The following is a 25,102-nucleotide window of genomic DNA, read 5'->3' as shown; positions in this document are numbered from 1 at the left end:
AAGAAGTAGATGATGAAGAAATAATCTTTGCTAGTCTCATTATAGAATATCCAAGTAAACCTTGGATATTCTATAGACCTTGGATATTCTTAGTAGAATAAAATTTGAGATTAGTCCATTCTTTCTCTGGGATACAGTTTCTATAATCTTCATTATAGACTTCCTCTGTTTCTTTCATGTTCCTCTATTTGTGTTTTCTGTCTCTAGCTTCCTACTGTAGCCATGCATAAGAAAAAATATTCCAGATGAGATTTTCATCTTCTAGGCTAGTTCAACTTGCTGTGCAGCTTTTCAACTACTTTATTGTTAGTAGTTTTTCTTGTCATTATGCAGAAAATCAACAAAATGGCATTCCTACTTTTTAATACTGAGATTTCCCCAATTCAAGGGTTAAGTTCGCAACATTAAAGATTTGTTTGCATGATCCAAAATGAAAGTGCAAGATGTCTGTCATTATTTACATTTATTTTCTTTGTAATATGATCTGGTTTCCAAAATTTTTAATTGTAGGTTATAAATGTTCTCACAGCAGGTTATGATTTTTGCACAGTGAACAGTGCTGATGCTTACTGCTTGTCCGTTGTAAGGTTCTTTTCCATTGCCTGTAGCTAAGCTATAACAATCTTTATGTATTAGATAACATTCTCTAATGTAAAAGAATGGATCCCAGCCCTGGTCCATCCATGGAAAAAGTATCCTCAGTCAGTGTAGTGTGTTCAGCCAAGAGTAGATATGAGTTTTCGTAACTTATCCTGCCCTTGTGTGTATTTAAATCTTCACTTCTGGTACAGTTCCTTTCTTTGTCAGCAATCATACCTGCTGCTCAGAAGTGCTGACGCAGGCAGCCTTGAAGCTTGTGTTTTTGTTGTTCCTACTGAGCATCAGCTGCTGCGTGTTCATTTCAAGTACATGCTTTAGATAATGGAATTTAGTGGCAAAGAAAAAGGCTGAAGTATCATCTGAAGCAGATATTAAGGATTATATCAATATTGAGAAGTGCAGCTATTCCTCAAGTACACTTCTTAAACAAAAAAAGGAATAAGTTGATGGTCTGTATTGATCACATACTTTAATAATACTTGGAAGTTTTTTATCTCTAAAACACAAATTAAAAGATCATTTCATGTTGTTAGTCTATTCTCTTAACATGAGTATCCAAACTATTTTGCTGTATTACTTCAAATTCAGCAGGGTGACATAAGGAGAAACTGTAAAATGTCCTTTCTTGTTCAGAGTTGTTTAGGAAAGTTTGAATGCAGAAGCAAACTATATTGTGCTGACATTTTTAAGTAAGATAAATGAGAATAAGCCTTGAAGAAGATACTGCACACTTCTCAGGTTGGTGCCTGGAGAGAAAAAAATCTGGCTTTCTCCAGTGAAGAACTCCTGGGTTCCTTTTGTTTCTAATTTGAGTCAAGTCTACACATAATTAAATTATAGTACAAAAAACTCCAAAAATGCTTCTTCTAGTTAGTTGTCAGACCAAAAAATCCAAAATATATACCCAAGATAAGATTGCTTTGCATGAATGTACACTCTGTGATGCCTGCTACCTTTAAAATGGAGATTAAAGCAGTTTAGAGGAAATTAATAGTAAATAATGTGAAAATCATTTACTATTTTATTTGCATTAGAATAGCCTGTAAGCATCTGAGCTTTTGGTCTGAGCTGGAAATTGAGTGGGCCAGCCATTTCTTACATGCAGATTTATATAATTGACTGAAGTGAATAGTTACCTTCCTTACATTACTAAATGCTTTTGTGTGTTTATTGCTCTGGGCCTATATCTGTCTATATCCATCCACACCTTCAGTAAATTGAACCCCAGGCTGTTCAGAAATAAGTGAAACATATTCATGATCCAAAATGTTTACATCATGCAAAGTATATTTTCTATACTTTTAATCTGACCCTAGTATTTATGACTTCTTCACTTGTTCTAGAAAGCAGAAGAAAATGCAGAAGGAATGGGATCTGGTCTTGGTCCTGATGGAGAGGTATGAATTTTTACAAGGTGTTTTTTTCTTTCTTGTTAGTTTTTGGTTTTTGAAAAAAAGCAACTTTCCTTATTCTGGATTGTGTGTCATGACTATGACTTTGAAAAGAGTTATGGTAACTGTTCTAGGAGCTGTTTTCTATAAACAGAAATAATAATTACATAGGTTAACATTTACGCTAGCCTTTCAGTATTCCCAAAATCAAAGACTAAAATGAAAACTATATTGAATCTATCACTGAGTGTGATGAAGTCTGCCTCTTGTGCTTACAAGAAATATTTTTCTTGCAGTCTGTATATAGACAACTTACTTTCTAGTTTGAACTCATGAGCATGATATAGTCCATCTTCTCATCTTTATAAAAAATACATTGTTGACATAGTATGTAATTATTTTTCAGTCACAGGACTGAGTACAGTGTTATGATGGATTAAGACATCTGAGAATTTTTTCCTCCTCAGAAGCAAATTAGCAATTTTTCTGTGTCATTCTTCAGATAATATTGTTCATTCGGTAGCAGAGCATATGCTGCCTCATTCAGAGCTCTTCTGTTTGTGCAATTTTTCTATTCCACTTCATTTTTATATAAAGGCTCAGAATTGTATTTGTTGTACTTGTGGTCTCTTTTTATACTTGAAAGTGATAATTCTGCTAGTATAGTTAGTGTTACAGCAAAATACTTCAGTATAATTTATTTGCACAAGGAAAATGCACATAACATTCCTGTAACTTCAGTATTAATGGAAATCGGCTTTGTTTTGCACTCTGTCAGTCACTATTTAGAACTGTTCAGAATTAATTTTCTTGCTGATACATATCTATTTGGAAAATATTCTTGGGTAGAAACAGTATTAGAAGGCAAAAAGTTTTTGAAGTAAAAAAAATCTGTCATTAAACAGGGCAAAAGAAATAACATAGTGATTATACTATTCTAGTTTTGATACAACATAGATCTGAGTGAGAGATTTTATTCTTACAGGTGCTTCATCAGCTTAGTTGAAGAAGTTAGAACAGTGAACCTTTAAAACAGGCCTTTACTTAGAAAGTTAACTGAATTATTTAATTCTTGTTTCTCAAAAAAAAAAGCCATAAGGTCACTGTATGTTTTTTGTTACAGATGTCTGTTGGTATAAACAAGATTAAAGGCCTAAAAGAATACATTACTTGTGTCTTGATTCACAAAAACCAATAGCATATTCTTTTCCATGTTGTTCTTGTTAATTTACTTGGGATACTGGGATATATTTGTGGATGTCACATAGGATATGTTACAAACAGAAATACTGTGACTTAGTATTTGCTTAGTGGGAAACCGTGGCATCTAGTAACAAAACTTCACTGGTTGTTCGGAACTGGAATTTTGGTAGTACTATTAGTTCCTTTTGTTATGTAGGAAAAGTATGAAGTTCAGTTGCCTTATAGTGTAAATGTCACTTGAATTTTTAGCCCATAGATGAGAGCAGTCAGATGAGTGACCTTCCAGTCAAAGTGACTCACACTGAAACAGGCAAAGTTCTTCTTGGACCAGAAGCGCCCAAAGCAAGTCAGCTGGATGCTTGGCTGGAAATGAACCCTGGGTAAGTAGTTAGTATATGAAGTAGACTGTTTTTTTCTGTTTGCGTTGATGTTTTTCATGTTATACTTTCTTGTTTACCAATTCTGTTATTGTTTTAATTTATTGTATGTAAGCTGAGTAGGAGATGTATTGAACCTATTAGCTTTGCCCTTTTAACTGTAATTCACAATCTTTCTGTCATTTTTCTGCAGCTATGAAGTTGCTCCCAGATCAGACAGTGAAGATGAAAGTGGCTCTGAATATGAGGAGGAGGTATGCATCTTGAAAAAGAAGTACTGTGACAATACAGTAAAAAACAAGTACTTCATATTTCATTTTCCCTGTCTTCATAATGAAGAGACTGGAGGTGATAGCAGATGTGCAGGTGCTTTAAGACTATTATGAACAGAAAAATTAATTGATTCTGTAATTCTTGATTTCAAGCGTTTGTTCTTTATATACTTTGTAAAGGCCTAAGTAGTAATTGTGGTTAGGAAGAATAAGTATTTTACTGTGATTATGAATGGTAATGAACCAGAGAATTAAACAGGTTCCTGTTTTAAAATATGTCTCAGAAAATGCTGCATTGTGGCTTTGTGCTGAATGAAATTAACATCTTCAAAGTTTATGGATTGAAGGTTTTATAGGCAATAAAATATCATGGTTACTACTTATATGTTATGTTTATTAAAAAGTTAGGGCTTATGCCAGGGATTTATATTCAGACTTTTCAGGGTAAGCTTATTTGGTTCAGTATTTGGATTGTGATTTAAATACTGTTATTACAAAAATTCTAAAAATAATCTTAAAATTAACCCACACAAAGATCCCAGCCTTCCAGGGTCATCATATTACATACTATGAATAATGAATAGTGATAACTGCATAGCATTTTCAGATCAATACTTTCTAAAGGAGAACAGAAGTGAGGAATAGAGAAGGACCATGTTCAATGAACAGCCCAATAGCAGAAGTCGGTATAATACTCAAATCTCCTAAGTTTAGCAGTCTTTACACTACTAGACCAAGCAACCACTGAAACTGAGTGGACTGTATGATGTTATGGTGTGTCTTTGTAGGAGTAATTTCTGGTAATGTAATTCTACACATCTGTTAGTATTAAGGTAGGAGAGAAGATCCTGATATCTGTCAGATTTTTAAAATCTCACTTAGTGAGATTTTGACTTGTTTGCTATCTACTGCAACTGTAGCCAAAAGACAAGTTATTTCAAAAAGAATAAAAATAACTGCTTTTAAAAAATTAAGAAGCTAGAGGCCTAAATCAGTAGTATGTGGCAGTATTTTAAGCCTTATTAATTTATCAGGCATTTAGAATACGACATAAAAATACACATGGTATTGGAATATTCTCCATTAATATGGTAGTCAGAGAAAGCTTTTGGAAAGGAAGATCTTTACTTTATTTCAAAGTATTATGACTTCCTGTTGGTTGATGTATGTAAAAAATTAATCATTTTGTTATGCTACAGTGCATTTTTATTGCAGAATAGGTGTAAATTGAGCCTTATGATTCATGTGTCTGTCATAAAACACTGACCAATGAAAGCTACCGGTATGAGAATGCCATTTGAAAATATGACCGAGGAGCACGTTACACTTCCCAGCACTTCTTTTTCTCTGTTCTGTAGGATGAGGAAGAAGAATCAAGCAAATTAGAAACAGATGAGAAGATAGTCCTGGATCCCAACAGTGAGGAAGTTTCTGAGAAAGATGCAAAGCAAATCATTGAGTAAGTACTATTTATTAGGAACTGTGATTTCTAACAGTGGCGTTTCACAAGAGTGGCTTTCTCTAGATTACAGTGAATTGTTTTACTGCTCTGGTATAAATATCTGCAGGAGAAGGAACATGAGCATTTAATTGTATACTTTTTATAATCTTGCACCCTTTGGTATACTCACCTCACTGACAACTGAGAACTTGAACTGTTTCTTCAGACATGTAAGCCATGGTCAAAAAATACTTGTTTGTAGGAATTCACTCGAGTTCTTTTTCTACTTTCCAGGACAGCCAAACAAGATGTGGATGATGAATATAGCATGCAGTATAGTGCTAGAGGGTCTCAGTCCTACTACACTGTTGCTCATGCTATCACCGAAAGGGTGGAAAAACAGTCTTCCCTTCTTATTAATGGCACATTAAAACATTATCAGGTGAGAAATCATTAAAACAATAAAATACCTAAAACTTGGAATTATGCCCAACATTTCAGTGTGATATTTCAAACAGCAAACTGAAAATCTGTTAAAAAATACGAAGGCTCTAGTAGGTTAGAATTTGGAAGTATGGACAAAGCAATGATACCTGTCACAGATAATGTTACTTACATACTCCTTGAATAATACAAACTTTTTACAGCTACCTCTACCTTTTCTATATTGCAGGTGAATAATATTTTGATTTTTTTGAATCCTTCTCATTGACTTGTAATTTCATTTCTTACTGTTTTAATTTGTGGTGGATTAGCAGTATTTTCCTCCTTCCAATAATTACAAGTTTAGAATTTTATTTTTTAATTAAAGTCCTAATATTTCGGCACAGTGATAGGTACAATTTGAAAATAAGAAAAATATTTTGCTATGGAGGTTGGTATCACATGTTCTTCACAGAATTTAGTAACCAACGAGGACCTTAGGTATTTTGATATAAGCTAGATTCACATGTGATTGAAAATGTCCTTGATGCATATTTTCTACACTTCTGCTATCTAGTGAACTCCAACAACCTGCATCTTATCTCTAGTCAGAACATTGTTTATATATATATCTTTCCACATAAAGAATAATGATGTAGACAGAAGAGCTTTCTTCAATTCTGAAGTGACTTTTTAGGTGGGACATAGAGTGACACTACAAATTCCAGTCAGCTCTTGATGACTTAATAGTAAATATGAATCTGTCACATGTATGTAAGGCCAGTAAATTGGCAACATTATTTTGGATGCTGTCTTGCAGGAAAAACAGACAATTACTTCAGAACTGTACTGTAGAGTTTTCCCTCTGAACTTTCTCAGGCCACCTAATTTCCTGCTCTCTCCATGCATGGGATACACCAAAACTCTGGAATATGAAGAGCAGAAACTTCACACATCCATCAGTAATGTGATATACACATGTGGAAATCTGTCTGAGAAGGGAATAGTGCTTTCTGCCAGTATTCCTTGGAGTGTGAAATTCTGTTATGTAGACATTGCTAAGCTACAGAACTCTGGCTTCCTTCCAGTTCTGGAATTTTATACACAAGGCATATTTGGACAAAGCTGGCCTTCTCTGGTGTGGAGTTTTGAATGGCAGATGCTAAGTGGACATGTGCTACAGGAGCTTTAGCATACCAGTGATGTAATTGGCAAGCGTGAGACTGTGTTTTGGGTGGTTTTGATGAGTTTGGTTTTGAAATATTTAATTGACACAGGCAAATGTCATGAAATATACACAGAAAGTTTGAGCATTTGAGAGTATTGAAATTGAGGAACAAATACCTGCTGTTATGTTTATCAGCCTTACTGTGCTTTGTGTGCAGTAGTAAAACCTTTCTACATGAAATCTGGCTTCATCTTACAGAGTGTTTTAAGCAGAACATGTTTTCCACGTAAAGATAGACATGGGTCTCCATGCATATAGTATTACTAAAGGAAATCCAACTTGTAAGTAGACAGGGACATGAGAACATTAGATCCGTGCTGCTGATTTTTTATTAATTATTTTTGTGGGTTTTAAATAACTGAAACTCTTACTCTTCATTTCAGCTCCAGGGACTGGAGTGGATGGTTTCTCTCTATAATAACAATCTGAATGGAATTTTAGCAGATGAAATGGGACTAGGAAAGACAATACAAACTATTGCTCTCATCACTTACCTGATGGAGCACAAAAGACTCAATGGCCCATATCTCATCATTGTTCCCTTGTCGTAAGTAACGGGTGTCATTCTGGCATTCTTGTCCTAAGCATTGCAGATTGGTTTATTTGGAACACAAGACGCTGGCAAAACCAGAAATCTGATAAAACACTTAATTTTGGCAAACTGTATTGAATTTACTGTAATTCACTCTTAAGCCAAAAGAGGGGGATGTTTTTTCTTTCCTATTACCTGCAGGCACTTGAGCATTTGGCTTTTAGCTCTGATAATAAAAATCTCTTGCTTAATTCTTCAAGCAGCTGGTGCCTCATCTGATACCACGCAAGCATGCTTTAATGAGGTTGATTTTCAAGTACTGTATAGGTAGCCCTGGATATATGTAGCCTCGATTGATATACACACTTTCGTCAGGTGTGCAGATTATGATCGTTTATTGTGCTACCCCCTTTTGCTTTTCCTTAGCTTTCCAAACTTCTGCTTGTTTTGCAAATTTCTTTTAATGCATTTTCTTTTCTCTGAAGGTCAGGTGTGGGTTTTAGTGATTTGAATAAAAAATGTTGCTCATTGTAGAAATCTTACAGAATATTGAGGAGTTATTATGTTATTTTTATGTGTAATTGACTTGATTGATGTTGAGAGGTTCCCTGGTAATATCAGTAGCTAATTTGTCCACCAGTTATGCTAAGCATGCAGATTTGTTCTAGAATTAGGATAAATGTGATTTGTGGTCATCTTTTGATTTCTTTTGAGGTGTCCTGTCTTTTGGCTGTGCTGCAGTAGTAACTGATTATCTAAGATAAATGCCATAGATGTGCTTAATTTTATTAATACAAATTATAAGCTTAGTTTGAAAAGAAATACCTGGGAGAAGATTTATAAAACAAAAATAATGGGAGTGTTATTTCATGTGGACACAGTAAAAAGTCTGATTTCTTTTAAGTACTCCAGTGTTTTTTTAAAAAAGTCAGAGGAGCTGAAAGTTCTTTCTTTTATACATTTTAAAAGCTGCCTTTCTCTTACATTGCTAGTATTGTTGCCATCATTGGTCCACTAAGAAGGGGGGAAAAAAAAAGCAAGCAGCTGAAAAACCTCAGGTTTTTTTTTTCTGTTGTCTTATGGTAGCAATTAGCTTCACTATAGCGACTTTTTCTGCTGTTTTTGTTGGGATAAAACAGCAGAAACAGTAGTTCTGCTTGAGTAGAGCACAGATAAAGTCTATTGTCAATTTCATTGGGCTGTATTTGAAAAGCTGTAGTGTGCATTTTTGGATGATGTGTCTAGTATAGAGGAACTTGCAAATCTATTTTTTGTCCAGAAACACTGTTCTTATTGTTACTATATTCCAAAGTATAAAGGTGCATGTAAAACACTACTGGTTTCAGAAAGGGCCCTGAATAGAAGCTGAATGAGTATTCACACATTTTTTTTCTGGTTACTTCCCTCTGAGATGCTTGTATTTTATTGCAGTATATAAGGTGCATTTTTAAAATATGTTGTTATTTATGTGGGTTGATTACATAAAATGTCTTGAAAAGCTGGCAACCACTTGGAAATATCTAAAAAGTTTGATATGCAGATGATGAAACATGTTACTTTTTCTCTATAATCTCTACAGGACTTTATCCAATTGGACATATGAATTTGACAAATGGGCTCCTTCAGTGGTGAAGATATCTTACAAGGTTTGATTTGCTTTCTATATGACTGTAGAATTGAAGGAAGGAGAACTAGAGACAGTTTTTCCTCTGTCTCTGTAAGCTTTTAAACTATCTGCTCATCAGGTTTTGTCATGTGCTAGGAAATAGCCATACTAAGAAGACTGTAATAAACTGTGAAAGACTGTAGAAGTAAAACAACTGTAAACCATACAAAATGCACAACAAAATTGTTGATTATTAAATTTGCAAGGCTTCTGCTGAGAGTTACAAATAGTAACTACCTACCATTTTATTCCTAGTTTAATACTTTCTTGTGCGGCTCCTGTAGTTGTGAAATAGCCAAGCAATTTGTAGGGAGATCAGCCTTTATATTTCTGTTAGCCTCATCAGCAGCTTTACAGTCTAGCAGAGGTTTAGGGAAGGCACTCTGAGAAGGTCTGGAATTTTGTCTGTGTATTATTCAAAGTATGGTAGTATTACAGGTTCATCTAGTTGCTTTTTATCTGCTAATTCATGAAAACAATGTTTTTTCTTCATCAAAGTAAAGAATAACAACTCACATGTCTCTCTCTTTTAGGGTACACCTGCAATGCGCCGCTCACTTGTTCCTCAGCTTCGAAGTGGAAAATTTAATGTTCTTTTAACTACTTATGAGTACATAATAAAGGACAAACATATCCTTGCTAAGGTAATTCTTAACTATTATCTCTCTACAGCAAGACCCAGACACCTTCACAAAACACATTTTTGTTTTATGGGGAAGTTCCCAGTTGTTCTGTCCTTCAGTAAAAGTTATCCCTTTCATTTACATTTCTGTTTCTCAGTTTAGGATTGAACTTCTCAGTCACAGCTGTCCCTTCTGTAAACACTAGGATTTTCCCAGATGTGTCCTGGGAACTAATTCTTTTGTGCAGTTCTGTCAGTACTGTATACCTGCCTGTCCTTGCAAGAACATGACTTTTCTTACCTCTGCATAATATTCAGCCTAATCTGCATTAGTGACTTTTAACTTTTTCTGTTATTTCTGTCCTGAAACTCACTCCTATTAGGGCCCTTCCAGCTATGTGGTCACTTTTCCCCACATGTCTAAATAGTTATTTATATCATGAATTTGGTGTCCAGACTAAAGGGTCTATATGTTCCACTTCTTAGGGGCTCACTGTCTCTCTACAGGTAGGTATCAAATATAATTAATTTAAAAAACCTACTGTACTGTAAGGCTATTTCATGTGCACACAAAGCAGAGATATTTTGCTATACAGAGAAACCATATTGGTCCTCCTGTATTTTTGTTGTTCATTTTCACTTCATTTTCTTCTGTTACGTACTGCATATTTACTGCATATCACTTGTTAGTCCTCTCTAATACAAAGGCAGTGCATTTTCTTAGTATCATTCTGAATGCTTGAAGACAGCTTGAGACTACATAATGTTCTTTTTCCTTAATTTTTCCCACTCTTTCTGAAAGATAGACGGACAGCGCTGTGCTACTCATCCTGTCCTGGGAAGTGGAATTAAGTAGCACATGTAAAAGTACAGACTGAGGCCTTCCTAGTGATATGGTCAGTGTGACTGTCCGTGTTGTAGTACAGGTGGTAACAGAGAGCTTGAAGAACAGCTTTCAACATCTGCTGTGATTGCATTTAAGATTTCATATTAAGAAATAGAAACTTTAGTTGAAAATGCAGTAACTGAGATGTTTTTAATTACACTGGTTTCTATTCAAGTAAAATCATCAGATTAGCTGAAACAAAATAAAGGTCAGGGTTTCTGTTCTTTATGAGCATACTTATCTTTATCTGAAAAGGCTTTTGTCTCCTGTCAAGGTTCTTGTTACAGACAGATTTATTTGCAGTTTATGTGGTTTCTTTCTTTTACTGTGAACCATATTCTGGCCTTGAAGAGCCAGTCATTCTCATCTCTTTCTCAAAAATGGAGGGAATCTGCTGTTAGCTCTTTCAATTCCAGTCAGAATTCACCATCAGATTGAGTGTACCTAGTATTTATTTCTCTGTGTGTTGCTAGCAAGGACACTGATAGTTGTGTAATGCTTGATTTGGCTTTCCTCAAGGTTGAAACTGATTGATGTCTCAGGCTTTAAGTATTTTTGTTTTATACTTGTTGGGAGGACCTTGACAAAGTCTGGCCTGTTCTAACCTTGCTGACTTTTCTTCTTTTTCCTTCAGATTCGGTGGAAGTACATGATAGTAGATGAGGGCCATCGAATGAAGAACCATCACTGCAAGCTGACTCAGGTCTTGAATACTCACTATGTGGCCCCTCGGCGAATCCTGCTGACTGGGACTCCTTTGCAGAACAAATTGCCTGAGCTTTGGGCTCTCCTCAATTTCCTTCTTCCAACAATTTTCAAGAGCTGCAGCACCTTTGAGCAGTGGTTCAACGCTCCATTTGCCATGACTGGAGAAAGGGTACTGTGGCAGTGTTTTTTTAAAAGATCAGAAATAAACCACTCTGATGAAAACAGGAAAGAGCTTACTCAGAATTAGTGTCTGAACTTGTGCTGGTACTTAGGGATTTAACATAACTAAAAGTCCCCACTTTTATAATAACAAAATTTTAATGTTTAAAGTGTATTTTTTGACTCAGAGTCAGTTTGGATGTAAGATGCAAATAATCCTTGCACAGTCTTAGCATTCCATGTGAGAGAAGACATTAACTAATAGAGTTGCCTTGTAATGACTTTTATAAACTTCTCTAGGTGGACTTAAATGAGGAAGAAACTATTCTGATCATCCGTCGTCTGCATAAAGTGCTTCGACCCTTCTTGCTGAGAAGACTGAAGAAGGAGGTTGAGTCTCAGCTGCCAGAAAAGGTTTGCAATGAGACGACTTTTGGAAGGGGTTTAATATTCTTTCTAAGTATTAAGTAGTGTTCCTTTTTGAGATCTATTTTGCAGAAGAGGACTTCTTTAGTGTTTGTTTGTTTATACCTCTTCAGAGAAAGCTGAGGAAGCCTCAGTATGTGAAGTGTCTGCATTCTCAGGAGTCCTCACCAACTTTGAATGTGTTTGTTGTAACCAGTGTAAGATACACAGTTTCTATGCATTAGAGTCTGGTTTCAGTTTATGAGCCAGCTGTACACTGAGGATAAAACCTTGTCCTGTACCATCCTCCTTGCACTGGGTTGAAGCTACTTCACTTAAATTTCTGAAGGACTACTGCACATTATAAAGCAGGCACAATTTGGTTTATTATCATTCCAGGAGTTAAGTGTCTTGCTGAAATTGCACAATTATTTTTAACTAGTGGCATTTTAATTCAAAACATAAAATTATTTTATGATTTCAAATATAATTGTTTTTATTTCTGGATAACTCATCGTGTCCCATTGTGTCCTCCTCTGCAATTCTACATCCCTCTTCACAGAATAACAACAGCAACTAAAATAAAAAAAATGTAAATTTTAAGGTGTGATAAGGAAAAGTTGGTTTTATGGTAAACTTGATTAAAACCAAACAAAACTGAAGTATTTATAAGGTGTGTTATGAGCTGACTGGCTAAATGAGTGGAGAACTCTATACAGATGCTTAGAGACAATACAAAGAAAGGCATTTTAAATTATTTTTCATCTTTGTAATCATGTAAACACTACTACTATTGCAAATTTCTGTTCCTTCAAATGTCAAATTCTCAATATCCTCAGAAGAATTTATTTGAGAATAAAAGATGCTTGCACTTGAAAATAATATTTAAATCAAATCACTGATAAATCCAATAATAGGTACTGCAGAGGAAAAAAATTCAAGTTACATACACACTCATACTCAGAAAACGATGTTTCTTTTTGTTGTCATTATCTGACAAAAGGAGGTTATCCAGCCATAAGGATTGAACCTGGGCACAGAAGCTTAATCAGTTTCATTTGCTCTTGCAAATGTTGGTGAACATTGAAGAAAGTCACTTCTCTTTAAAGAGTTTATATTCTTGTCTTTCTGAGAAGAAAATAACCTGGTCATTTTCTTCCTGTTTATTTATTAAACATTAGGAATCTTACGCATTGTCTTTCTTTCATAGCTTGAAAGATTTTTGACCACTAGCGTGGTTTTGTTAGGTTACAGTTTTTGTTTGACATAACTTACTAAAAATGTTGTGACTATAATTTGGACATGGGGCAATAGAAAAAGTTCCATAAAACCTTTGGTGTGGAAAGTCTTTCTGTAACTGTTTTTAAATCTAGTATGCAGTTAAGAACTAAATATAGTTTTACAAAGCTGAGCAAGTCAGACTGAATGTAGCAATCATACAACACTGTATTAATTCCTAGTGTTTTAGTGGATGTTGAGAAAACAGATAAACATTATGGCAGTTAGACTCTATGAGGGATTCTGAATTACTAGATATACAGTGATGATATTTTTAGGATGCTTTGCTTGATATTTTTATAATACCTAACAGGCACCAAAAAATCACTTTGTTATAAAAATAGTTTTCTAGCTGCATCTTAATTTTAAAATTAATTTTAAATTATTTTTTAGCTTTTGAAAATTACAGAATGAGAAATAAAGGATGTTTGGTAATCCTGCAGTTGAATCTTTAGGATCCAGCTGTCTCACTGCAGCTGTGACTCACAAAAACTCATTTGTGTGCTTGCAGTTGTATTGCTAGTCATTGAAATTTTATGTGGTGATCTGGTACAGATAAAGATTAGTAGGATTTTTTTTGTTTTGCTGTAGAGTGACAAGAACCTGCAGTTAGATCCTACTAACATTATGTCAGTGTGCTCATGGTTTCGGGGTTTTTTCTAATACCAGGTGGAATATGTGATCAAATGTGATATGTCAGCTCTTCAAAAGATCCTGTACCGTCACATGCAAGCCAAGGGAATACTTCTCACAGATGGTTCTGAAAAAGACAAGAAGGTACTAAAGAAAGACTAAAATATGAAGTAATGTATTACAAGTGAACATGTTAACAACACGACTTTTGTTTTATAAAATTAATATGTAGACTCTTACAGCAGGTATCTCCGATGGGAAGAGAGATTTCAGGCATGCCTTTCAGTTACAAGACCGCAGCTATGCACAAGGAGTAGTGTAGCACTCACTTGGATTCAGTGTAGTTGCACTGTCTTTCTGCAAACAGGCAGTGTTTGAGAAAAAAACTGCATTTTCCTTGGTTGAGCTTAATTTAATAATATATCTGAATAATTGTGATTGTGGGAGTGATGGCTACAGAAGGTCATTTATCTTGTTTTTCAGAGCTATTAGTTAAGTCTTGTTTCAGTTTGCTAGGACTATATGCTTGCATTCATCCTTACAAGGTCTGTTGGTGACAATATTCTTTAAGAGATCAGTAAGATTCAAAGTCATGTAGTCAGATTTAGACTTTGTAGTAGTAAATGTTGGTTATGCTGTCATGGGATTTGACCCAGGCACTAATGAGTAAAGAAATTGCCATTCATTAACATGATAACAAATTTGGAATACTATAGTAAATGTGAAATACTTTGAACAGACACTGCAGAATATCTGCAATGTAAGAGTTTCAGTTTGCACCCTTTAGTGTGTATATTGCTGATGCTGTGCACATATAGTCTTTCCATTATCCTTTTCCAGATTGCATTGGTACAGGTGATTTTTCTATTCAGTATCTTACTTTACCTTCCTAGTTCTTTGCAGTCAAATTGTTTTCTTTACTGGTGCTTAATTAAACTCCAGAAGAAGGGCTCTTTTGCATCTTCATAGTTTGAACACTTTTTAGACATTAATTCATATTCCTCAGTTGTATTTTAATGCATTTTTTCAGTTTGATGTCTTTATGTTTGTTCTAAAAATTTCATTTTGTATCACAATCTTCTACTTCCTTTTCTGGTCTCTTTCTTTCATCTGCTCAGATGCTTCTGTGTATTTTTTCCTACTTGTTTCTCTACCTGGCTTTGTGATTAGCGAGTTAAAATTGCCTTTGCTGTCTTCTTAACATTTCCCTTGCCTTCCTCTCTCCCTAAGAGGCTAAAATTTTTCCTTTCTTGCAACCCTCTCTTAATTGATTTTTTTCTTTAAATGTTAAATCAAACTCTGTTATCACTGCTACCTGTTGATAGTAAAGGGAGGTGGTTGTTAAGGTTGCTTGGCTTCAATGATCAAACAGCCATTGTGTTAGGAAAAAAATCATGTCCTTCTGCAGCTCTGGCCTGGACCCAGGTGAGATTAGAGACAATTTGCTCAGATGGAAAGCTCTAAGAAATTATTTTATAACAAATATGAACTGCATTTTGGAGCAAATTAGAGATGATCTGAGAAAGAAAAAAAACAAGTTTTAAATATATGGAGTGCCCCCTTCAAATGAATTATCTCTGCTCTAGATGAAAGTTATGATTTCAGGGTACTTCCCAGAAAAGACTGGAATATTGCTAGTATAAATTATAATTAAGTACTATATTTTCCCCTAGTTTACAGCTCAAAATTGGTAAATTGTTTTGGCTGAGATTTTTAAAATTAATCTGAATTAATCATACAGTAAGCTTGGAATGATGATGCCACTCTGATTACATTTTCATAAAATGGCAACAAAACAAATTGGCATTTGAAAGCAGCAAGTTTTTGGCAATGTTAATATGAGATAATGGTCTCAAACTCATGCTGACTAGCTGCAGTTAGTTTTTAACCATACAGTGTTACACCTAAGTATTTGATGAATGTCCTGGTTCTACAAGATTAACTGTAGTATATGTTTTAAGAGTATACTTCCTTAAATAATAAGATGGCTCATTAATTTGTTGAGCTTTAGCATTTTAGTACCTCTGGCCTGATGTTTTGCTCAGCCTGGAAAGAGAAACCCATATATTGAGTTAACACACTGGAGAAGTTACTATGGAATTGAAAAGAATCCAGCTGGAATTACTTCTATTAGAGGGTTCAGACTCTATGGAGTTTGTATGGTTTCATAGTAAACAGTATAAATAATCAGGACAGTAGATGCTTTGCTTCCCACCAAGAGTGCTGCAGGTAGAAATGTAGTGCACTTTGTCGGTTATTTCCAGGTCTTCCTTTTTCATTACAGAGCATCCTTATGACGGATCAATTTATAGAGCAAGACAATAGTTTTTTGATTTTTGGTTTTGGTTTGTCCTGGTTTGTTTTTTGCTTATTGTGGAGTTCGGTTGGGTTTTTTTTATTTCCTTTTGTTTTGTTTTTTTTTTAATTAGTGTTGTGGTGTTTGGATTTGGGATAAAAGTATGTTAAAAGGGTATATTCATAAGCTAAGAAGTTAATAATTTGGTTTGCATTGTTTTTACCCATAGGGGAAAGGCGGAGCAAAAACTCTTATGAACACTATCATGCAATTGAGAAAGATATGCAATCACCCATACATGTTTCAACACATTGAGGTAAGACTGATAGGCCTGATTTTGAGATGTGTTTTTATTCAGTAAAATAGGATAGGATCAAAGAAAACTGCTGCTAAAAGCTTTTGTGTGTGGGAGGGAACATCTCTGTCCACATAATTTATAATGGAAAAGACAGATTAAAAAAAAATATGTATTACAGTCAACAAGTGCCATTGATAATCCAAACTCTGCTTTTAAAATAGTTAATTTTATGGAGCAGTGTCTTTAGAAAGTGAAGAGTTTTTTGTTAATTTAAGACAACCCAGAGCAACTTGGTATTCACATACCCCAAATTAATTATGTATAGACACTGGTTCAAAATGTCATGTGTAGAATCTCTGTAGTTAGCAGACTGCTAATCTTCTGCAATGTCAATTGTTCTATTTCATCCATCTGGTTTTTTCAGCAAAAATGTAGTATCTATATAACATCTCTCAATAGGACTGAAGTATATCAATATAATATATCTCAAAAGATAGAAAGTGTCATAGATATCTGGAATATAGCCAGGTTTATGAAAATGTAGTTAAGTGCCTACTGTGAGGTAGTATTTTTATTATTGTTGTTGTTATTATTATTGTAGTAGTTTTCTCTCTTCATGATTTTGTGTGCTGAGTAATTAAATTTAGTAATTTGCAGATGCATCTTCTACTGATCAGTATAAATTAATTCGTATTCTACCGTATTTGTAAACTGGTAAAATGTATGCTGTAGAAATCAGTTCTGCAAATCATGAATTTCAAATAATAGTACAGGAAAACATTCAGCAGAACACTGTTGCAACAAGGTAGTTTCCAAGAGTATGAACTTCATTGAACTCAAACCTCAATACACATATATTTAATTTGATTTATATAAGAATGTGTAGTTTTTGGCTGCTGTACAGTTAGTAATATGTTTATTGCTTATAACGTTGCAGGAGTCCTTTGCTGAACATCTGGGCTACTCAAATGGTGTCATTAACGGGTAACTCTCTGTTTTTCCTGTTGTCCATAGTGTTGTACTGGAATTAATGATCACATTCTTTTTCTGGAAGCTACATGTTATTAAACTCAAGCATTTTATACAGAGGCAGAGGAAGTACAGGGTATATGTAAAGCAAAACCTAATAGTACTAGACGTGTTGCAAGATCTTTTCATGACTGTCCATCTCCTTCAGGACAGCAGACAGAAGAGACTTGTGTCTTCCTTTCCCCTTATTTTGAAATAATATACCAATTGAAGTTCATTGGGATGACTCTTTAGAGATATCTTTTAGGATTTTCTTCTCTTTATTGCATAGAAGACAAAAGAGTAGCTAATCAAAGCAGCTAAACTGTTCAGGATGACCAAGGTTATATGGCTCAAGAATATATGTCAGACTCCTGCCACTTATCTCCGTATATTAGTTCAGTTTGCAATATTTCACTTCTATGTGCATGATAGTTGAGTGGAAAGGGGGTAATTTCCAACAAATTCCTGATGAATACAATTTAAAACTGCAGTTGCAATTTAAAGTTGTTTTTAATGCCAGTTGAAAACAAAACAGCAGGTAAATTTCTTAGCTTACAGAATGCTAAGAAATAACATTTGTTTTAATAAATAATGAAAAAGAATTGAATGATTGAAAGTCAGCACAATTTCTGTAATTGAAGAAAATTCAGCAAAACAGGCTTCACATGTGTTTATTTTCCTCAACATGTGCAATTTTAAAGAAAGAAAAGTGCTATTAGTCTTGTTTAGATTAAGTAAATTAGTTTTTTTGTTCTACTCTGACATGATAATGACTACAGACTTTTAAATGTGGGCTTATTCTGGTACTTACTGTGCTGTTTCTCTCCAACAGAGCTGAACTTTATCGGGCCTCAGGGAAGTTTGAGCTACTCGATCGTATTCTACCAAAGTTACGAGCTACTAACCATCGTGTACTTCTTTTCTGTCAAATGACATCACTCATGACCATTATGGAAGACTACTTTGCATTTCGAAATTTCCTTTACCTGCGTCTTGATGGTAAGCTAAATGGAAAAAAAGGATAAATAGTAAGATAAAAGGTAGTGTCCTTCATTAGTTTGGGCATGGGAGCCCTGGGTTCTCCTCCCAGTATTTTTATACCAGTGCTGTGCTCTGACTGTACAAGAGTGAAAACTGGTTCAATATACTATTTTATAATCCTGAAAGTGTATTTACCATGAAGTTATGAACCAGTTGTGTGCGAGCGGACCCTTCAGTGGCAGTTTATTAGAATTTCCCATGTTCTTCCAGACAAGGAAGACATATTTTGCTTCTGTCGATAGAAGTATTTGTCTCTGTCTCTTTCAGTGTTTTCTTTCATCTGTTTAATATGCAGACCATTTGGTCAATGGATTCTTTTGGCAAACACTCAGGTCTAGTCCAGAAATGCAGCATATGTATAAATTTGCTGTTGGAGGCTCATCTCTTTTTCACAGAGGGTTTAAAATCCAAGGTTCCCAATCAGTTATCACTATCTAAGTTGCCTGAAAATATTCTCATGATAAGAGATGATAATTACAGTGTTAGGTCTGTAATCCAATGGAATAAATTCATTTTTGTCTGTTTAAAATTCAGCTGCTATCCTTCACAGGATAGCTGAATTTCAGCCTGAATTTCACAGGAAGATCAAAAGCCTCAATTTCTTCATGTTTTATTACTTCGAACAAAAAGATGGTTTAGACATATTTCAGATACTAATATCTTTATTCTGTTCAGTGTTGAGTGTTCAGTATCTTTGTGAATGATCTGGATGAGGGGATTTAATGTACCCTCAGTATATTCACAGACTGCCCTTGGGTTATAGCAACCCCAGGCAGTGCCACAGGCTGGGGCAGAGTGGCTGCAAAGCTGCCACAGGAAAAGGAGCTGGGGGTGCTGCTGACAGCAGCTGAACATGAGCCAGCAGGGCCCAGGTGGCCAAGAAGGCCAATGGCATCCTGGCCTGGACCAGCAATGGTGTGGCCAGCAGGAGCAGGGCAGGGATTGTTCCCTGTACTCAGTGAGTACCCACTGGAGAGGCCATACTGTCAGTTCTGTAGTCAGTTCTGGGCCCCTCTCTCCAAGAAGGACATTGAGGTTGTGGAGCATGTCCAGAGAAGAGCAGCAGTGCTGGGGAAGGGTCTGGTGCACATGTCCTGCAAGAAGCAGCTGAGGGAGCTGGGGTTGTTTAGCCTGGAGAAGAGAAGGGTCAGGGGTGACCTCATCACACTCTACAAGGAGGTTGTAGCCAGAGGTCAGTCTCTGCTCCCAGGCAGTCAGTGACAGGACAAGAGGACACAGTCTCAGGCTGCACCAGGGGAGGTTCAGGTTGGGCATTAGGAGGAATTTCTTCACAGAAAGGATGATTGGGCATTGGAATGGTCTGCCCAGGAACATGGGGAAGTCACCATCTATTAAGGTGTTTGACGAATGTGCTGTAGCACTTAGTGCTGTGATTGAGTACACAAGGTGGTAGTGTTTAATCAAAGGTTGGACTCAATGATCTCAAGGTCTTTTCCAGTCTATTTGATTTGTTAATTGATTCCTGCAATTCTCTGAAAGAAAAATTAAAAACAGTGTATCCCACCTGTTGATAAATCTCTTTTAGTTGATAAATCTCTTTTAAACCAGTTTGAAAGAAGTTTCCATTTTGGTCTTCCTCATGTTGATGATCTCTGCCTCATACTGAGCTTCTTAAATAGTGGTCATTTTTGCTTAATGTTTTATCTCATATATTGTAGTATTATGTAGGGCTGGGAGCATTTATCAAAATACATTTTAATAGAGAAGCAATGATTTAAGGTAAATACAGAGAAGAATGTAAGTGAGACTTGAAGTTTCTTGTGAACATTTTTAACAGTGTTTTAGATTGACTCTTAGTTTCATGCTTTAATCACAAGAAAAAGTAGTACCGATAAATAATCTCATCCTTTATTAATACTAACGAACATGGAGTCGAACCAACATTATCTTTGAATGTAAAATGGGATTATGAAATGGACACACAAATGAGCTACCTCACTGTGCTGTAGAATGCCAAAACTGTCTGAAGACCAGAGGGCATGTAACAAAGCCCTCTTCACACCTCTGGCCTGCATGTGTTTTAATACTTCTGTTCAAGACAGATAAAGTACGTTACATTTTAAATGTTTTAGATTACTTCACATCAGGTATTTTTAAACGAATTCCTTTTCTTGGTAGAGTATTTATGGCAAGACACAGTATGGTAAATACATCTCATTGTCTTTTTCCGATAGTTCATTAAATTAGATAAACCCTTTTTCTTTCTTTCTTTCCAGTTTCATACTCACAGATACTTTCATATTGGGATGCAGTCTATTGAGGTTCTGTCCAGCTGTCTTCTTATATGGAGTGTTTCCTACCCAATTCACATGCTTATTGGGTTCAGTGTGTCAGCAATGGGCCAGCAGTTTGGCTGTGTGACTGTGGTGGCTACAGATGGGTGGAGTTAATTTTCCTCCTTGCAGCCGATGCAATGCTGTGCTTTGCACTTGTAGCACCACCAGTGTCATCACTTGCAATGTCAAGGCTTTCTCTCCAAAACCCCTTCATCCCCAAGGCCTGTAAGACTGCATTCAACTGAGACCCAGATAAGACAGCTGACCCAGGCTGACCAAAGGGTTGTGAACAGCAATAAAACCTGAGGGAAAAGAGGAGGATGCAGGGACGTAGCTTGTTGTGGCATTTGTCTTCCCAATTCATCATTACAGGTGCTGAGACCCTGCTTCCCAGGAAGCAGCTGGACATCTGTTTGCAGCTGGGAAGTGTAAATAAATTCCTCTTCTTGTCCTTGCACACACACCTTTCACTTCTATTAAGCTGCCTTTTTCTTCAGCACAGAAGCTTTTCTGTTTTATTTCTTCCCCATATACTGCTGAGTGTGGGGAGGCAGAGGTGTGTATGTGGAAGCCAGCTGTGGAACAACCCACCACAGTAAGAAAAAAAAATTTGTAGTGTCATCTTGTATACATATATCACCCTCAAGATGGGACATTTTAAGAATTTGCAGTCTTTTGGTATTAACTATTACTCCAAAGGAAATAGTGACATTTTGATAAATCTCTATAAAAGCAGCTTTAAAAAATATTTAATGCTACTCTAGCCAGAAGGCATTAATCAAAACAGAGCTCTCTTCTGTTTGTATATAGTAGTTTCAATTGAAATTTATGTTATAAAGTTTATGTTGTTATAAAAAGGTATAACAATGTTAGCCAACATTTTAAGATCTACTTTAGAAATGTCAAAACAAATGCATTTAAAAAGACCTTTAGAAGTCCATCTTGTAGGTGTGATAGGCAGTTGACCTAAACATTCATGGCCAGTGTTATGGAAAATGTGGCAGAGATGTCAAAAAGCAGTGCACTAAAATAACCCTTTTACATGCAGTTTCAGCAACAGACATTGTATTTATATTATTTCAGTTCACAACTTTATTATATGATATTTTAATTTTTTCTTCAGGCACAACAAAATCAGAGGATCGAGCTGCTCTGTTGAAGAAGTTCAATGAACCTGGATCACAATACTTCATATTCTTGCTGAGTACAAGGGCTGGAGGGCTAGGCTTAAATCTCCAGGCTGCTGACACTGTTATAATCTTTGACAGTGACTGGAATCCTCATCAGGTTGTATTTATTTTCTTATCTTCATGAAATGTGCAAAGAATCCATGATGCTTTTTTGAGTTGCTTCTTTAAATAGATGATGTAGCGTGGGATGAAAGAAAAAAGTCCAAGTAAGAAATAAAGTGCTGCTTTGAGAGGAATTACTTCGGCAAACTGCCACAATCAGGAAATGTTTTGATTTGAATTGGTGAACTAATTCTGTGCCTACGTAGATATTTTGTCTGAGTCCTGGAGTATCCTCAGTGCTAGGAGTGTTATAAAACTGCTTCATTAGTATAACTCATATGTACTCATTTATTAACCCTTACGATATAATAACCAGATCACTAGCCTTTGATAGGTAGTTTGTAATACTTCAATAAAGGCTGCACTGAATGCTATCTGTCTCATGAAATTAGGTGACCGTGTGAGTGCAGTAGTCTTGGCCTGAGGCCATCTTACTCTGTGGTGGTTAGTAGAAATACAGATGCCAGAAAAAGAGGATATCACACCACTTTGGCTTGTTTTAGAAAGCCAGAAGGGGTAACTGAATTATGCCTTCGCCACCTTTTTTTTTCTTATTTATGAGAAAGTAAGTTCAATATTCCTGGAAGTATATAGTTGTGTGTGTGTTTTCAGCTATTCTGCAAATGTACACAGTTCACATGATACTCAATGACCACATGTAAAATGTAAGGAAAGCAAGACTAAAAAGAGTTTTACTATCTGTATTCACTCTCTCTGTTAAATTACTCTCTGTGTTCCTTGCCTAACAGGACTTGCAGGCCCAGGATAGAGCTCACCGAATTGGTCAGCAGAATGAAGTTAGAGTCCTCCGACTGTGCACTGTGAACAGTGTGGAAGAGAAGATACTTGCTGCGGCAAAGTATAAGCTGAATGTAGATCAAAAAGTTATTCAGGCAGGAATGTTTGATCAGAAATCTTCAAGCCATGAAAGGCGAGCATTCCTCCAGGCTATATTGGAGCATGAAGAAGAAAATGAGGTAAGGTAGTTAGAAACAATTACTCAGGAAGTACTGACTCTTCTTTTATTCATCATTTACAAAGATTGTCATAACTCTTGAAATCGAAAATTTCATTATAATTTCTTACCATCCATTTAGAAAAATAACTTAATTTTTATCTTTTTTAAAGTCACAGTAATAGGTTGCTACCTAGTGGTTATGATGTAATGGTTATGGTTAAATCTTTGTGTAGAATTAGGCATTGCAACTTAAAATGCATTCTACCCTTTATAATTTCAGCAAATAATTGCATTCAAACAAAGGGTTTTTTCCAGAACACATTATAAACTATTTTCTAAGTCCAATATGTATGCTCATCTAGGCAATTTGATTTTCAGGCATGCTGAGCAGCTAGTACTACCTGGATTCAGTTTTGAAGGACCCTGCTTATTGTACTTCCTTTGGTATCTATTTAAGAGTTAAGATCTGCTTTGATATGCCTTGGGCTTAGGACAAGCCCAAAAGTAACTGTTTCTTTCTGGTGCTGTGTCCAGCCCAGACTTCTCATCACCACTTTCTCTTTGAGAAGTAATTAGCTGTTTAAAAAGAGCTGTCAAGTCTTTTGTTTTAATGGTGGGAAGTGAGATTCTTTTAATAGTGGGAAGTGAGGGACACTGAGTGTTCATTGTGTTCTTTTATGGAGCTCTGAGTATGGTATGATGAGCCTATTCTTTCACCTGTCACTGCAGGCTCTTCTCTTAATTTGAACAAAATTCACTCTTTGGACAAAAGCCATATTTAGAAGAAATTAAACAAATGTGTCAAACACAGAGGAATTTTTGACCAGCGCTGACTTTTTCCCACCTTGAAAATAACCTGTACTGGTTAAAGACAGTTTCTGAGACTGATCTTGCCTCTGAGGGGAGCTTGTGTGTCTGAATAAGGTGCACACTGATAGGAGATTCTACAGCCTGTGTTTCACTAGCATCCTTCATTATATGGAGTAAAGTTTCAAAGAACAAGGAGTACTTCTTCAGTCATTAACCCTTTTGTGTAAACTCCGTTGTGCATTTAGAAAAGCATGATTAAGATGAAATTTTATATTGTTTTGGTATTTTTCATAGAAATTAAAGAATAGTGACAAAACATTTTAATCAGTAATTGTCTTTTATTTGTGGTGTTAATGCAGAACTTTGGTGATATACCTATGTACCATTTTTGATTGAGTAAACCTGTAGTTCTAAGGCAGACCACAATTCCTGTATGCGTAAGAAACCAGCAGACATTTTCAGTAATCCTGTGAATTTTTTTAAAAATCAGGAGTACATTTGTTTCTGAAGCACTTATCTGACAGTGTTTCAGAAGTCAGGGCTGCTGCTCAGGCCTGTGTAATATGCCTTATTTTATAGATGACTTCGGAACAATTTGTTTCTTGAGTGTTGTTCAAATATATTTAATCTGCCATCCTGAAACAAGCAGCTTTAAAAATGGTTTATTTGCCATAGCCCAGCATCAGACTTTGAAGCACTGATGTTGCAGTCTGACTCCTAGCTGAAGCTTTCAAGTAATTCTTCTTTATGAACAGAGACTGTACAAAACTGTGCCCACACACTCAACCTCTTAAGGACTAGGAGGAATTGAATTTGCACCATCCTGCAATGGTCAGCCATTGCTCCTTCGTTGCAGCAGCACTGAGTGTCAAGTGGGAGATTGATGGGAAGAAAGTAAACCTCTCAATGAAAAGTTAAATTATCAACAATATTGATACAACTTTGACTTAAAAATGTGGACTAGCACATCTAGCAAAGATATTGTTTACTGATATGTAGTTAAATATTCCCATTCTAAGCAAGCTTTTAACTTTTCACACTTGTATGTAGAGTACTATGTTCTGTTCATTCTTTTTCAGTATTTTTTTAAGTTCAGCATCAAGACTCCCCTTATTTTTCTTCTTTTTTTTTAAATCTATTTCTTTTATCAGCACTAGATAAAGCAGAGAGGTAATTTCTGTGTATTTAGAAAGATTCATTAGAATAATAATATATGACAACTGCTTAGAAGTTACTTGTTCATAGTGTAATTTTTTGTTGGCGGTTGAGTTTATC

At 35.6% G+C, this 25,102-nt stretch overlaps 1 protein-coding gene across 8 annotated transcripts in view; it reads left to right on the top strand.

The window, feature by feature from the left end:
- SMARCA2 (SWI/SNF related, matrix associated, actin dependent regulator of chromatin, subfamily a, member 2) overlaps positions 1 to 25,102 on the top strand; it is a 188,388-nt gene that overhangs the window by 43,019 nt on the left and 120,267 nt on the right. For all 8 annotated transcript variants that reach the window (XM_039729732.1, XM_039729726.1, XM_039729728.1 and 5 more), the window contains 16 exons: positions 1,944 to 1,997; positions 3,444 to 3,574; positions 3,765 to 3,825; positions 5,202 to 5,302; positions 5,579 to 5,726; positions 7,319 to 7,482; positions 9,047 to 9,113; positions 9,667 to 9,777; positions 11,276 to 11,518; positions 11,809 to 11,922; positions 13,861 to 13,968; positions 16,350 to 16,436; positions 17,356 to 17,402; positions 18,262 to 18,428; positions 21,891 to 22,054; positions 22,809 to 23,036. In XM_039729732.1, coding sequence (XP_039585666.1) covers positions 1,944 to 1,997; positions 3,444 to 3,574; positions 3,765 to 3,825; positions 5,202 to 5,302; positions 5,579 to 5,726; positions 7,319 to 7,482; positions 9,047 to 9,113; positions 9,667 to 9,777; positions 11,276 to 11,518; positions 11,809 to 11,922; positions 13,861 to 13,968; positions 16,350 to 16,436; positions 17,356 to 17,402; positions 18,262 to 18,428; positions 21,891 to 22,054; positions 22,809 to 23,036 — 1,995 coding nt within the window. The remainder of the gene's footprint in view (positions 1 to 1,943; positions 1,998 to 3,443; positions 3,575 to 3,764; positions 3,826 to 5,201; positions 5,303 to 5,578; positions 5,727 to 7,318; positions 7,483 to 9,046; positions 9,114 to 9,666; positions 9,778 to 11,275; positions 11,519 to 11,808; positions 11,923 to 13,860; positions 13,969 to 16,349; positions 16,437 to 17,355; positions 17,403 to 18,261; positions 18,429 to 21,890; positions 22,055 to 22,808; positions 23,037 to 25,102) is intronic.

The sequence above is a fragment of the Passer montanus genome, unplaced genomic scaffold (genome assembly GCF_014805655.1).
Source record: "Passer montanus isolate IOZ18808 unplaced genomic scaffold, ASM1480565v1 scaffold7, whole genome shotgun sequence".
Taxonomy (NCBI): Eukaryota; Metazoa; Chordata; class Aves; order Passeriformes; family Passeridae; genus Passer; species Passer montanus.
The sequence above is the reverse complement of the archived record's forward strand: the minus strand, read 5'-3'. Positions and strand labels throughout refer to the sequence as shown.